Source organism: Alligator sinensis, unplaced genomic scaffold (assembly GCF_000455745.1).
Source record: "Alligator sinensis unplaced genomic scaffold, ASM45574v1 scaffold626_1, whole genome shotgun sequence".
NCBI classification, from domain to species: domain Eukaryota; kingdom Metazoa; phylum Chordata; order Crocodylia; family Alligatoridae; genus Alligator; species Alligator sinensis.
The window spans coordinates 534,869-550,277 of NW_005842548.1; the positions used below are offsets into that span (position 1 = coordinate 534,869).

Genomic DNA, 15,409 nt, shown 5'->3' on the forward strand with positions numbered 1-15,409 from the left:
AAATATATAGAAAGAGACATTTGGAGCCAATTAACAATAAAGGTATTGTAATCAAATGGTTTGAAAACAGGACAATGAGTGAGGAAATACTGGCACTAGTCTTAACGCTGACAGACTTCCTTCCTGGCTTTGGCAGATCACTTAACCTGTCTCTCTTTTCCCTCATATTTGTAAAAAAAACCAATTGCAATAACTCAGAGATATTGTGAAAAATAAATACCTGTTAGCAAAGTACAGTGAAGAACACACTGAAAGTTCTTCAAAGTACAGTGAAGAACACACAGTGAAAAGCACAACAAAGGCACTGAAATAATGACATATACTACTCTATCACAAGGGTATCAAAGCCCTTATTACAATTAAACCTGAAACCTGTATAAGTTCTATCTTCAAAATGCTTCACTAAACTTTGAATTCTGAATGCCAACATGGACAATCAAAATGGTTTTAATGGATTGAGGAGTACACATCAAGCAGACACAAATTAACATGTACAAATACAAAGGTATATCATTTCAAAGGTTTTTAGAAACTCTTATGTGCAGCATCTACCACTAACTGAACAATATCCAATGTGCAAACACTGTTAAGTCCCAGTCACCTACTCAGTCACCTTCAGCAAATATATTTACTATTGACATTGAGGCCCCTTATTCAACTGTGAAAGATTTCATGTTCCATACTATAGTCCCCACATTTGGAATTTTACAGCAAAATGCTGCAATCCCATTTGTTCTGAGCGGTCACGTAATGACCTGCACCAGTACTCATACTCTGGGGGTCTTGAAATAAGCTGTCCCCATCTGGGCACAGAGTCATCTGTGCCTCACTGCTTGACAGCCTGAGCGGGCATCAGCATCAACACCAGTGACATGAACCAGAAACAAAGACAGCAAAAGCAGTGATGAGCAGCATGACAAAGTGCAACAGCAGCTTCACTCTTATGCTTAAAGGATGAAAAGAGTTTCTTATGCCCTCTGCAGAAAAAGAGACTCCAATGGACAACAGATGCAGGTGGATGCTGGGGGTAAAAGGTCTTAGGTTCACACATAGTAAACATATGGACTATTCTGTATCTTGAAAGGCCTTAAAATCAGGCATTTCTTACAACTAATTTCCCATCATTTGCAGTTTAAATCATTGCTTTGAAATCTTATCAAATGCAAAGAATAAAGGATACAAAACTACAACCTTGAGAGCTGTTGTCTGTGGACAGGTGACATTCTATCTCCACTCTGATGACAAATATTTTACATGAAAATTTCCTATTGTACGCTATTGTATCACCTAATGCTTCTCATTATTTTCTACAGGGGTTCACTTTTAAGGGTGAGAAATGAATCCAGACACCACAGCACATTCTAGTCTTCCAGCCTGTGTTATGCTTGTCAACAAGGGAAGCAAGTTTGTTTTCTCTTATTTGTGCTACATGCCCTAAATCTGAGCTATAACTGGAGCTTTGGGCTTTGAACCAGCGCCATGCAATGAGGTCATGAGAAGCTGATATTTTGAATATCATTCTTCCTTCCTGAAAAGAAATGCATCTGTGGCACATGCCTGTTACATATTTCTCTTAGCTCTGGATTTATAAGAGCTCCTGTTCAGACGCTCTGAAAGTGGATAAGCTTGCAGAGATTTTGCATCTAATAAAGGGTTAATAATAGCTTCATAATACTGTCAGCCCACTACAAAAAGATGGTACATCAGTAAAGCCCACAACCACCCATTCTGTCAGGAATCCCACACAGACACTTAAAGAAATGTAAGTAAGAACCACTATTAAACCTAAAGTTAGTAATGTTTTTTTACTGGTCACTTCTGAAGGCAATGAAACAAATCTTCTTCCCCTATCGTTTTAGCCTAGATGCCAAGCTCATCTGCATTCTTTTCCTTCAGTAAAGAGAAAAAACCATATCATTTTGCAGTTTTCAAAGCCAATTTTCTTCTTGCTTTCTTCTTATGCTGCAACAACTGTAACCTCCTTCTGAGTCAGAGACAGATATTAATGTAGTTATAAAAATATACTCATGCATAAATGCCATTAATTAGAGGGATCAAGTATTTATAGCATAGGCCAATTTTAATCTATCACATCCCTACAATTCTACTTACAATAGTTGCTATCAAAACATTTATCTGTGCCTTTACAGTTATAATATTACCCCAGTATCAGAGATATTTCTTATGCTAATTAAAAGGAATAGTGCAGATATTATGATACTGTCACCAACTCAACTTTTACAGGCAAACTGTAATAATGTCAATGGTATCAATAGTACCTATAGGGGATTACAAGTAGCACTTCCATATAGACTGCTTGATAATGAGTATACTGCCATACTAAAAGTTTTAATTTCTAAGGTATTTTTTACCTAATGAATCTCAAAACACACTGCATTAGCTATGTACATATAAGTGTCACTTCCCCTCAATATAAGGGCAGTTTTTGGACAGATGGGCATACCCTGCACTATAAAATAACAGGACGGAAATTTCAGGTTGTTTTTTATAGTCAACCTATCCTGATTTTGCTAATGGGTGTAACAAAGCCACTGCCCAGATACTATAGGCTGTCCTGTTCTGTGGCCCTGATAATGAAGGTTAAGAGCCCCATTGCTCTCAGATGGGAGCTCCTTTCCCTGCTCCTTATCCCAATATGCAAGGGTGAGAAACAGGTCAGCATGTGACCCATTGTAGGACATTGCTGTACTTCACTGATAACTGACATGGCTTTGTGGCCTTAACCACTGTGGACCAAATACTAAGCTGGTGCAACAGAGCTTCACCAAAGGTTTACCTATGTACATTCTGGATAGACCTGTGCTGATAAGAGAAAGGCAGTTAGTGGTGTGAACACAAATTCCCACTGCAGACACCATGAGTTAGCCAACAACTCAGCCAGCTACAGGATAGTCTGCCCTGTGCCTCTGGCAAAGGCAGTTATTTCATCAAGGAAGATGACAAGGATATGACTCATGGGGAAAGGGCGGAGAAGCAATTTACTATGCACAATCTAAATTAACAGCAAGCTTATTCTCTAGTGAAGACAAACTTTGAAACTTTGGTACTATATTGTTTGCCCAAGCCTTTCCTTTTTTTTTGCTGTATCCTTATCACTCTGCTTTTGGAGACACAAGAGCCAGAGTGTTGAAAAAGGTTGGTATGTTGCCATTTTTGTTATCTTATTCTCACACTGGTGCTAAAAATTTGCAGTCCTACCCAAAAATCTTATCCTTTATGTAAATCTATTAAAAAAAAAAAACCTTATCCAAACCTACTATTGTTAGCTGATACCAAATCAGTACAACAATCTGCCATAGGCATATCTTGATCTAATTATGTTCTGGAGAGAACTAAAATAGATCTGAAGAAAATGTAGATAATAGAACAGGCAAAACAAGAAAGGGAAAGGAGGAACATAAACAAGAGATAAAAGAAGAACAGAGAAAGAAGGATAAAGTTCTGTGATAGAAAAATATAGGATTAGCTGATAGTGACATTGTTGGGGAGGGTAGAGGGCACCACCCAAGAAGAAAAAGGCCATTGGTGAAAAATCTAATAATGATACAATTAACCTGAAAAAGAGTAACTTTGTGCTCAGAAGTATATCTAAAATCTATCCTTACCATATCACCTTCCCAAAAATTTATCCTTGCCTCATGAAAATAAATGCCACTGAGGTAGAATGTGAATGTGCAAATAGTACTTTTATAAGTAGGGGCAAGCTTCAAATAATGGACTTGAACTGTATAAACAGTTAAGAATAATTTACATGGTGTCTATGGCTTTCAGGTAATGCTGGTATATATGAAACTTCACCTATTTAATTCCATAAATCTGTCTACAACTGACAGTATTGCAATGCTTCATTATGTTGCAGTATATAGCAACCAGGCATCGTGCTTGCAAATAAAGCATAATGTAGATGATTATATTCCCAATTTACTCAACAATTGCTTTTTAACGTGTATATTGCTCACAAGAATTGATGTGAATCTCTCCGCTCCCACATCAGAAGCACCCATCATTACAAACTTGGGCATGCTTTCAAAAACTATGTTGCAGTACTTTTCCTGCAGCCAAAGACAACTGGGTTCCCTTCTAATTCCTCTTGTAACTCCAGGCCTTGGTTTCCCCACACCTACTTCCATTACACAGCTTTCCAGTCTTCTCAGTCTCTCCTGGTCTGAGAAACACATAACAATGCAGGTTTAAAAAAAACACTTAAAAAGGAGGGAAGACTTTTCCCCACTAATCCCTTAACTTCCTTAATTCTCTTTCATTTGTGCAAAAATCTCCCCTCACGTACACATTTAGGTTTCTTCAGTGCTGGAATTAGAAGGGATGTGTGAATATGTCAAAGTGCAAAGGGCTCTGAATGAAAAGCCACACCTCTGAAAAGAGAAAGATCTCATTATGATTTACACCTCTTTTGCATGCATATCCACTGACAAATAGCTCACTGCCTACACATGCATTCCAACTAAAACATTAAATGGAATCCACTACACAAATCTAACAAGGCAAATGTACAATGGTCATCTATTGCAAGGCATGGATAGTTTAAAATCATGCCCACAACAATGCCCTCTGCAAGCATTTTTAAAACACCTTTTCTCCTTCTTTATATTATTTACACTTTTAGCACCTAAGTGTCTTACAGACAGGTATGAAATCAGTTCTGGATCCAGAGAATTTACAATACAGATCTGTCTCACCAATTTCACTTTACTAAGCTAATGTAACTGAAAAGAGATTGTGCTCAGAAGTAGAAGTAAACAGTCAGCCTGAAAAATCACCTTGCTCCTTGAAAATTTCATATCTCCTATAGCTATAATTAGCTCTCAAGAAGATATGAACTGGAAGCAGCCAATAAAAACAATTATTTTCCTTCTTTTTTTCCAGTTTATTTCCACTGTCCTTGCCAGTGCACTGTTTATCCCATAAAGTTAGTCAATAATGGACTCCACATAGCTAGACCCCTATGAGCCCCAGTAAAATGTATGGACAGCCATAGGATGTAAGGGTTTGCCAGCACTCATTGCAGGGTCAGGGTTTTAACTTCTCCTATTCTAAAAGACTGATAAATATCAACAGAAAAGAAAGAAGGAAAAAGGGGGAGGGAGGCAAATGGGATACAAAACACACGGCCCCAGGTTTTTTGGTTTTGTTTTGGGGGGGGGGGTAGGGGGGCAGTATTTAGTGCTTCTTACTTTAAGTCCTTGCAGCTCTACAAAAACTTAAGTTCTTTAAAATTCATCCATTACAAAATAATCAGGGTGAGAGTATCTCTTTAACCAAGATAAACAGGTAATTTATGATGTTACAACTGTATGGATTTAATAAACACCTTTACCAATACACTTATCCACTTTAAAACTAAATAAACTTATTGGATAAATATCCTCATTTTAAAAGAGTTCTGGGGGGGGGGGGAAATTGTGCAAAGTGTTTTGGTAGCATTTATGTCACAGTTACTTTTATAGATTAAAAAGAAATAAGTCAAATGCTTTTGATTAGAAGCACAAAAAAATTCAGGTATCACTTTTCTGAGGTGGAATTGTTTTAGAAGAGTGGGAAAGGGACTAGAACACATAAAAGATCTGTGAGAAAGGAAGCACCAGAACTAGCAGCAAGGTGGGGTTGCCTGCATGGTCAGCCCTTCATTTGAATGCAAATGTAATTATGAAAGCAGGCAGTTACCCTGACGTCAGGCAAGATCTTGGTAAACCATTACCACCAGCACCTGGTAATGCAGTTGTTGATATTACAGGATGAGGTAGAAGAAGCAAAGAAGAGTGTCAATTTTTAGGAAGATTAGGAATAGCTAAAGCAAAAAATTAAAAGGTGAAGGGGAAAAAATGGCAAGCAGGATATCATAGCAACTACTTCCACCCGTTTTGACCATAATGTATGTGAGTTATCTCTTGGATAAAGAAGCCAGCATGTATCCGGCATCCGCAAGGTGCAACAACAACCTGCCAGTGCAAAACTTTGTCTCTACGCCACCCTACTCAGATTATATGGGATATCATCATGTGCCAAGTATGGACAACCATGGACAGACTTCAGGAACCTGGGGATCTCACTATGGCCCACAAAGAGAGGATTGGAATGCCTATGGGCCCGGACCCTCCAGCACAGTTACTGTTGCACAGATCAATGGCTCCTCTCCTGGGCAGGTCTCCTACAGTTCTACTGATTACAACTCTCTTCATCCTGCTGGATCTGGGATTTTACCTCCTGTAGATACAGTTAATACGGAGCAAATCTCTCCCAACCCTCAAAGGCACAGCTCTTATGAATGGATGCGGAAAACAGTGCAATCTAACACTGCAGGTAAGTGTACACTAAACTTTCAACTTCTTAAAATATCTTTATCTTTCTCTACCCTTTATTTGGATCACCTATGTAGCTGGTTTGCTCATGAGAGTTAATCTTACTTACATTTTATAATTACAGTTTGAAATAAACTTGCTTTAGTTTTACTTTTCCTCTTAGAATTGCTCTGTGATATTATTCATACAGAATGGCCAGTGTGTCCTACCTTAGATATGGTTGCATGTTGTTAAAGTATACAGTGATTCTTGCACATACGCTCTGGAAAGTGCTTCAAGGCATATGGGATATTAGGAATACTGAAATAAACAAGTAGTTTTTGATTAAATGTGTTTTCATATGAGCATTTTAAATATGTAACTATTGGACTTTAACCAAGAAGATTTAAAAAAAAATCAGGAAAATGTATTAAATGCAGTTACTGGAATGAGTTGTGTCTGTATCTTACACATTATTTAGTAATAAGCATCTTGACAACTTCAAGCTGACTTTATTCCTTGCAACAATTCTTTAAAAATATTTTAGTCCAGTTCTCCAAAACTGCAACGATGAAGCCATTTTCTTCTGACATTATTTTATCCCCCATTTCATTTAAATGATTTATCATCAACTGAGTGGATACTTTTCCAGGAAAGCTAGTTACTTAGTTTATGATTTTATTGATGTGATTTATGACCTTTATTGTAGAAGACAGGGTAGAGTTGCACCTTATTTTTCCAGAGCTATAAAGTCTCAATCAAAAGGAAGATCCCTGAACATTTTCATTTAATCTGAAGTATATTTTTAAGATATTGCCTTCCTGTATGGCAGGATTTTGCTATTTTTTACAATCAGACTTTTAAAAATCATTTTGTTCCAACTGTCACAGCCTGATGTGCCTGTTTTTTGTGGCAAGCTACATGCCAGAAGAACTTTTCTATGTAGATCATTTGGGTGTAGATGAGGTGTAGCAAGGGCTGTCAGTTGCTAAATCTATTGTTACGGTTAAAAATAGTAAGTGTGTGTTACAGAGCATCAAAGAAAATGGCCTAAGGAAAAAAAGGATAATTACAGTTGGAACAATCTTACCAGATACAGAAATTGAGTATGTTGACTTCAAGCAGCTATTATCACTTAAAAGTGAGATTTTAAAAAATAATTTCTCAATGAATATGGTAATATGTTATTTTCCATTGCTGCTAAAAATACAAATAAATTCTAGATAATCTTAGGCTATCATTTCTTGTCCTTTTGGGAGCCTAAACAAGGTGTGTCAAACCTGACAGATTGACTGGGCCTGGTTTCCCCTTATATACCCTTGTGTAAGACAGAAATAACTCCATTGAAATAAATGGCCTTTCAAAGGTGTCAGAGTTGAATGCAGCTCCCAAAAACTTCAGGTACTGAATTAAATGGTAAGGGGACAAAAATGTCCTTGGTATAATTCTACTGAACTGAAATAATACATTTAAAGTAAGCAGAATATACATGAACCCTTGTTTTATATAGCACCTACTGTATAGAGATGGGAAGACACTTAGGTCTGAATCCTGGAGAGACTTGCCTACGTGCTTGCTTAACTGTGGCCCCATAGAGCAAAGCATTTAAGAAAATGCTTACATACCTCTTTATTCAGGAAAGCACATAAGCCTATGCTTACATTAATGCGCATGCTTAGGTGCTTCATGCACCACTAAAAAGGATAGCTGAATAGGGGCCTACATCTTCGCAATTGCAAGGTCACAAAAGCAGGTGAAACTTTATAGGGCTTTAGATGCTGAGGACCCAATCCCTTGAGGTGCTCAGAACACTCAGTTCCCAAGGATCATGTACAATGTGGTTTAACCGTACTAAAAATAAAAGTACATTTAGAAAAATAAAACGTAAAAATGGAATGTAACATGTTTTAATCCTCAGGCCTAGGGACATACCAAAGAATGGTCTTATTTTTTTAATTGAAACATTGAAAGTGTTTTACATCCCATTGCTCACAAGCAATTGCTCCAGTGAAAACACAGTTTTAATAATCTGTGTGTGAAGGTGGTGGGGGAGAATTTAAGGTTGGCGTGTGTTTTGTTTTTTGAAAACGAAAATTCAAATTACAAAGGATATACATTGAAAAAATGTGTGTTGTATATGACAATTTATTGATACATTCTCTAGAACACAACACAGTGAGAATGGCGCAGGCATTGTATCCTTTACAGAATAATAATTAAAAAATTATCAGAACTGGAAAAAGAAAATCAATTGGATCTCCGTATCCACTCTTACTAATGTAGGTCTGTGCTCTGTATGCATTGTATACAGCTCCATTCACTCTAGCTTTACATGACTTTAAAATAGGGTTTCCAGCACTTTCCTTTCAAGAATACTTCATTGTCTGATAACACTCACTGTTCAGAAATTAATTATATGCCCGGCAAAGATTTCTTATGTGCTTAATTTTATCCATTGTAAGTAGTTCCACTGAGGTCAATTTTAGTTAAGCAGGTGGGTAAATATTCTGGGATTAAAACATATAAACTTGGAAGAGGGAACTTTCCTTAATACAGTCCTGAAGACACCAGTGTGAATTACAAATTATTTTATATAAAATTCAGTTCCATCTGAAGCAAAAACATTAACAATTGTAAGATGCCAATCAGGAAGAAAATGGTGTATAGAGGTGTAGCATTCTTTTTCGTCTTTTCAATAGTCTGCGTTCATGTTGAAATGCAATTATTTTATAATATATTCTTTTGCAAACAAAGTATATTGAGTATGCCTTTTTAGCAGCAAATGTTAACATTCCAGCCTTCCAAAGATACAGTGTAATTATGCTGGGTTTTTAAAAATAAGTAGCACACTTATTATGCAACAAGAAATTTAAAAAATGTAAATGAAGTTTAGCTGGATATCTTTGGAGAGAAATTGTCACAAACAGAAAGGAACATACATCCATGTTTCCTGTACCTGATCTATTAAAGTCAAAGAACATTCCCATTGATTTTAAGGGTGTAGAGTCAGAACCTAAATCAAAGTAATTTTTAAATCAAAGTGAATTAAAGTGATGGTATAAACTGAAGATCGAGGTGTCCTTGTGGGATGGAAATGAAGGGTGGAAGAAGTGTTCAAATAGAGGTCTGGAGTTCAAACCTGCTAATAACTGCATGTGAAAATCACAGGAGTGAACAACCCAGTCAGTCTGACTCACAAGGATATCAGCAGACAGTTTGGTGGGAAGGGGTAAAAGAATAAAGATTTCCCCTGGCATAGGGATGGAGAACCTTTAACTCATACATGTATTTATTTTCCCCTGTATTACATATACATATCCACACACATACATATGGTTTTAGAGAGACAGTGCTATACAAATAGGTCAGATGTGTTACCAAAACAGAACTACAGCTAGAAAGTAAAGGAGGAAAGCAACTATGGGGGAAAGGGCATAGTCCCAGTTCTAATGCTAATTTATTTCACTTTGTAAACCAGTTGTGACATTTATTTTTTCCCTGAGCACCATTGTCTTGGGTTTTGAGGCCTATCTGTCATATTGAGGCAACAGACCCTTTTAACACCTCTCTTTGCTTTGATATGCAGTCCTGTCTCTTCCCTCTCCCTCTTTTCTTCAAGAGTTATATTGCCGGAAAGGGTGATAATTTTCACAGCAAATAAAGAGGCCTTTTCCCTCGCTTTATTGTCTTCAGAAGAAATGCTCTGTGAATTTTATGACCAAGGGGAATGAGCTAAACTGTCCCTCCTACTCACTCCCTTGAATCTTGGTTATATTTACTGATTATGGAGAAGTTGGAATAACCCTGTTGAATTTTAACTCTTGTTTTCAAAGGTTACACTTTAGGCCATCAGTCTAATTGGAACCTGAATATCTGAGATACTGTTAGCATAACTATCATTAAAGGCAAATATTTCAAAGCCAGGGACTTAGCCACCTTAAGAAAAACAGAATATGGTCAAAACATTAATCAAACACTAATTTCACCTAAAAATGTAACTTTTTGCAATAAGGGATTTCCCTATTTAAAACTGAGATTTAGGAAATTGCCCTTGATTTTGAATATTTTAAAATGCATTCACCACATGTGGTTTGGGGCTCAGATAAAACTGCCTGGAGTAATCTGCTGGGTTGTATGCTAACAATTAAAAAAAAATGAACAAAAGAAATATTCCTTCATCTATTCCTGTCCTTTTCTTTTCTTCCCTAAGATGAAAGGAAGTCTGACATTTGTTTAGGGCTTGTAAATTCCAAACCAATTGGCTTGTGTTTCTGAATGTGAAAGGAGTTCTTGATAAAATCTTCTTGTAGCTCTTTTGTGTGGCGTGTGCTTCATCTTAACACCTCCATGGAGTTTAGGGAACCACTTTAAAGGAGTCTTTGTCCTACAGTTTGTCCCAAAAAAACACATCAAAAACAGCCTGGGAAGATCAGAAGAATTTAAGCAAAAAACAGAAAACAAAAACAAAAAAACGCCAGCTACCCAATCAACTTTGAAAAGTGTGAAAGAGAACAAGTAAATTACAATATGATCTCCTGGATTAATGTCAGATGAAGAACTGTTTAATAATCTCACAGGAATGAAAATGTGTATATCTCAACATCAAGTAGTGTTGCCGTTGATATTATTATTAATCCAGTGTTAAGAACATGTTTTTTCCCAAAACAAAATTAAATTAAATTGAAAAACTGAGGCTATTTAACAAGAATTTTAGCACCTAATCCTGGGAAATGAGTACGCTCAGCACCCCAAAGGATTAGGTCCAAAAGGCATTCATGACCTTGCATGAGGGCAAGGCATTCTAAGTAAATGTTACTGAACTGGTATATCCTAGAATCAAGATGATAAACACTGTTTCTGCTCTGTTTTTAGTGGAATATTTCCTCAGTCATATGTTTGGTTTTACACTTAACACTAATATCTTGGTTCTAAATTTCATCAATATATGGAACAAGGAAAAGTTTCTAGTCAAAAGATATAATGGCTGAATTTCAGTGCTGGGTGAATCCTTCCTAGGATGGCAGAAGGTAGGACAGAGTGGCACTTTAGGGACTACCAGATTTAGAGAGACATAAACTTTCATAAGTGACAGCCTATTTTGTTAGATACTACCCTGCCCTGACTTCTGCCAGACTTCAGATTAACATAGATAATTACTTCTCTCTTCCTAGCATGTCTACATCTGCAAACACATGCTGACAGAGCATAAAAATCACTTCACTAAGCAATACAATGCAGCTATCTCTAGGTATACATATATGGATGTGTACGTGGATACAACCTAATTAAAAAAAACACAAACATTTTAGAAGGCCATCAGCTCAGAAATGAATACAGGATATATATTCTGAAAAATAATGGAGTTGCTTACAATTTTTATGCATCGATTACAAAGAAAAATAATTAGGAAAAATTACTAAAAACTAACCCGAAGAGCAGCAATAGGCGAATGAAGCACTAGTTAAAGCATGGAAGTTAGGAGATCGAAATTCAATTCATAGCTGTGCCATAAATACATGGTGTGACCCTGGCTAAATCACTACTCTCTCTCCATTTCAGTTTTCCTATCTATTTTCTGCACAGAAAATAATCCCATATGGGTCCTGTGAAAGTATATGTATTAATGACTGTAAAGTTCTTTGATATCTGCAGATGAAAAATGCTAAATAACATTAGAGTATTAAAATATTATATTTTTCCTAAACAGGTAAAACAAGAACAAAAGAAAAGTACCGGGTTGTTTACACAGATCATCAAAGACTAGAATTAGAAAAGGAATTTCATTGCAACAGATACATTACAATACGGAGAAAGTCTGAACTTGCAGCTAACCTGGGACTATCTGAAAGACAGGTACATGGAGAATATAGTTTTTCTACCTATCCATTCTTAAAAGCCAGGTCTTGTCAACTCTAGTGTCAGAGATGACAAGAAACTAAATTCAGTACTGAAACTTTATACATAGCATGCTATCAAGGTCCAAGTGATAGACTGCATGAGTCCCATGGTGACAAACACAGGAACTATACACAGAATTAAACCAAGTCAACATATAAAGAATCTGAACTCATGTATTTTCTGGTTACTCTGAGGGCAAAGTTTGAATGACTAAATCAAAATACAGGCTTAGAGAAGCACTTTTTCTTGATTAAATTACAGCTTACCAACCACAGTACTCTGTTTGTTCAATCCATCATAACAATGGCATTCTGCATTTTGCTTCATTTACAAAGTGGTAGCCCAGAAGAGAAGTACAGTCACACAGTTCAGCTCTCAGCAAACAAAATCAAAATGAAAAACACAAATACCAATAAAGCTAAATACCTGTGTATTTTGGTATTGATTTTATCATTTTTTTCTGTGAGATATCCTTCTTTGATCACTGTGAGCTGAGTACATGAACTGAGGGTCTTCTTTAGCTTTTAACATTCAATAAGTATTTTTTTTCTATTGCTTTACAGTCCACTGCATATGCACTTATTACATGCAGGTTTCTTTAAGGCAGATGTTTTAGAACCAAATTCTTATTTCTATGCACTGCTCATAGCTCTGACTTAAGAAAACATTCAATAGATGCATTAAATTTACTGTTAATCAGGACAGTATCTGCGCATGTGCCCAAGTTAAGCTAGTGCTTAAATGTTATCCTGAAGAAAGCTGTTTTCTGAATTGGAGCCCGAGTAACCTGGCTGTGTTCAGGGGAAATCTGTAGGAACTCAAGGTGAAGAATTCCTCATTGCAATGCTAGGACGAGAGATCACTTGTGGAAAACAACTCAGGAGAATAACAGTGGTATGAACTGTTGCATGCAGACCCAGGCCCCCATCCCTACTTTCACAACTAAACTTCACTGATTCTGTTGTGGAAAGTGGAGAAGAGGGGACTTGGCATTACTGAACAAATGATCATCTTTCTAATATCTTATCTATACCTCGTATATTGTTCCTCTCCTGGAATAAGCATATTTTGGCAGAATGCAGGTCACAGTGACACCTTAACAAATTCATTCAGAAATGCATACGCTTTTGTAGGCAGCAGCCCACTTTGTCAGATGTTTGAACATTCCCCTCTTTAGATGTCAACTCCTCATCCATATGCACTCTGTGAAAGAACATGGAGTTAAAGAAAACCAATATATTAAAATAAAGCATTAGGATGCATAAATATGCAATGATAGTTTAAAGTCAGGCACTGAATTTTTAGAAATACATATCCTAGTGTGAATCAACTGTATTATGTTACACTAAAGGTATTCCTGAAATAACTAGTGTCACTACCTAGAATTAGCATTAATTCTCTTTTTGTGTAAAGTTGCTTTACATGAACTAGACTTATTTTTGACCATGCCTTTTATTAATATTTCCTTATTTTTTGTCAAGTAAAGCTTAGATAAGATATGCAATTATCTATCACCATTCCTACAGAACACATCCCCAACCAAGCTAACTATATTGCTTGTCATCCGTATATATAGAACAATAGAAAGGATAGGCTGTACAAAGAAGATCATAGCAAATAATGCTGAATTATGTTAATGCTGTTATATACCTAATAATACATCCTCACAAGCAATACTGTGTTTAGTCCTGGTCCCCCAACCTAAAACAATTTAGCAACATTATAAGAGATTCAGAGCTGAAATGGAGATGTTTCAGAACAAGGTGGACACACATCTGCCAGGAATGGTTTGGGTAGAGCCTGCCTTAGTTGCTGATTTCTATGATCCCGTGAGAGACTGGGAACAGAGTAAGATGATGAATAACACTGTCTTATATAAAGGAACATGGGGGCTCCTATGTACTCTCTCATAAGAAAAAATGGTGGGATGCTTCATCAGATAGAAAGGCACCAGACTGAAAACTGATCACAGTAAACACTTTTTCATATGCATGAAAGTTCCTAGTTTGTGGAATTTCCCATTACTAAGTATCACAGGCCTTGAAAGCTTAGCAAGATTCCAAAAAAGGATTAACCATTTCTACAGATAACAAGAATAATCACCAGCATGTTAAATATGATGTTGTTAATATGTGGAAAGGAATAATGCCTCATGATTCAGGGCATAAGCCAACCTTTAACAGGGCTTAGGAAGTAATTTACAGGCCACTTAACTCCCCAGAATCATCTTGTACTACTGCCTATAAAGGCTAGATACTGGAACAGATGGATCTTTGGTCTGATCCAGGAAGGTAATTCCTAAATTGCTATTAAAAAGGAAAATCTATAATAGAGATTAGATATGAAAAACTAATAACGTTTCCACAGAGTATAATATAAAATACAGTTGTGTAACAACAAACAAGCACAACTTTTTCACTGCTTCAAGCTAATTTTTCATCCCCCTTTATATCACTGTTATTATTGTATACCAGCTCTTACTATTTCTTAGAAATAAACATTGTTCATAATGTTTCAGGTGAAAATCTGGTTTCAGAATCGCCGAGCCAAGGAGAGGAAAATGATCAAGAAGAAAATCTCGCAGTTTGATGGCAGTGGGGGCTCAGTTCAGAGTGACTCTGGCTCAGTCAGCCCAGCTGAAATGTCCCACTCCCTCTTTCCACCCCCACATGCAATAAATGGATTACAGCCCATTGAGATACAGCAGGTCATCGTTTCAGAATGAACAGGGCGGGAAAAATGTGAAAAGGATTTTTCTTTTCTCTGTGACATGTCAGTTTTGTGAAAGACCATTCTCATTCAGGTCTCTTCAGAGTGCTGGCTACCCTGCACAGGAACCAGGACTGTTCCCAAAATGTTTTAATTACTGCAGAAATCTCAGGGAACCCTTGCTGCTAAAATCCATCACTCATAAAGCTTTGAGTAGGATGTAATTTTGTTGCAGATATTGCCAGGAAAAGTGAAACAACTGAAGACTAGGGGGAAGGTAGTTCTCGCCAGTTTATATTTTGCAGAAAATTGTTGGTGAACAGTACAATACAAGGAAATGTGGGATGCTGGCTCTATTTGTGTGCATTACATTTTTATATAATTAGAGTTACCTGTAGATGTTTATAAACATTCATATTTAGAATACTGAAGAGTATGCCACCTTTTAAAAAAAGACGCAACAAAAATATTTTAAATACATCAAG

At 36.7% G+C, this 15,409-nt stretch overlaps 1 protein-coding gene across 1 annotated transcript; it reads left to right on the top strand.

Annotated features, from left to right (window-relative positions):
* The first annotated feature begins 5,909 nt into the window (after nt 1-5,909).
* LOC102387372 (homeobox protein CDX-4-like) lies at nt 5,910-14,940 on the top strand. The gene is made up of 3 exons (XM_006032116.1): nt 5,910-6,339; nt 12,025-12,170; nt 14,734-14,940. The coding sequence occupies exons 1-3, from the start codon at nt 5,910-5,912 to the stop codon at nt 14,938-14,940; spliced, it is 783 nt and encodes a 260-aa protein (XP_006032178.1).
* Nucleotides 14,941-15,409: the final 469 nt, after the last annotated feature.

Coding starts and splice junctions, on each gene's coding strand:
- LOC102387372 (XM_006032116.1), top strand. CDS start 5,910: ATGTATGTGAGTTATCTCTTGGATAAAGAAGCCAGCATGTATCCGGCA. Junction 6,340..12,024: donor AGTGCAATCTAACACTGCAG/GTAAGTGTACAC, acceptor TTTCCTAAACAG/GTAAAACAAGAACAAAAGAA. Junction 12,171..14,733: donor TGGGACTATCTGAAAGACAG/GTACATGGAGAA, acceptor ATAATGTTTCAG/GTGAAAATCTGGTTTCAGAA.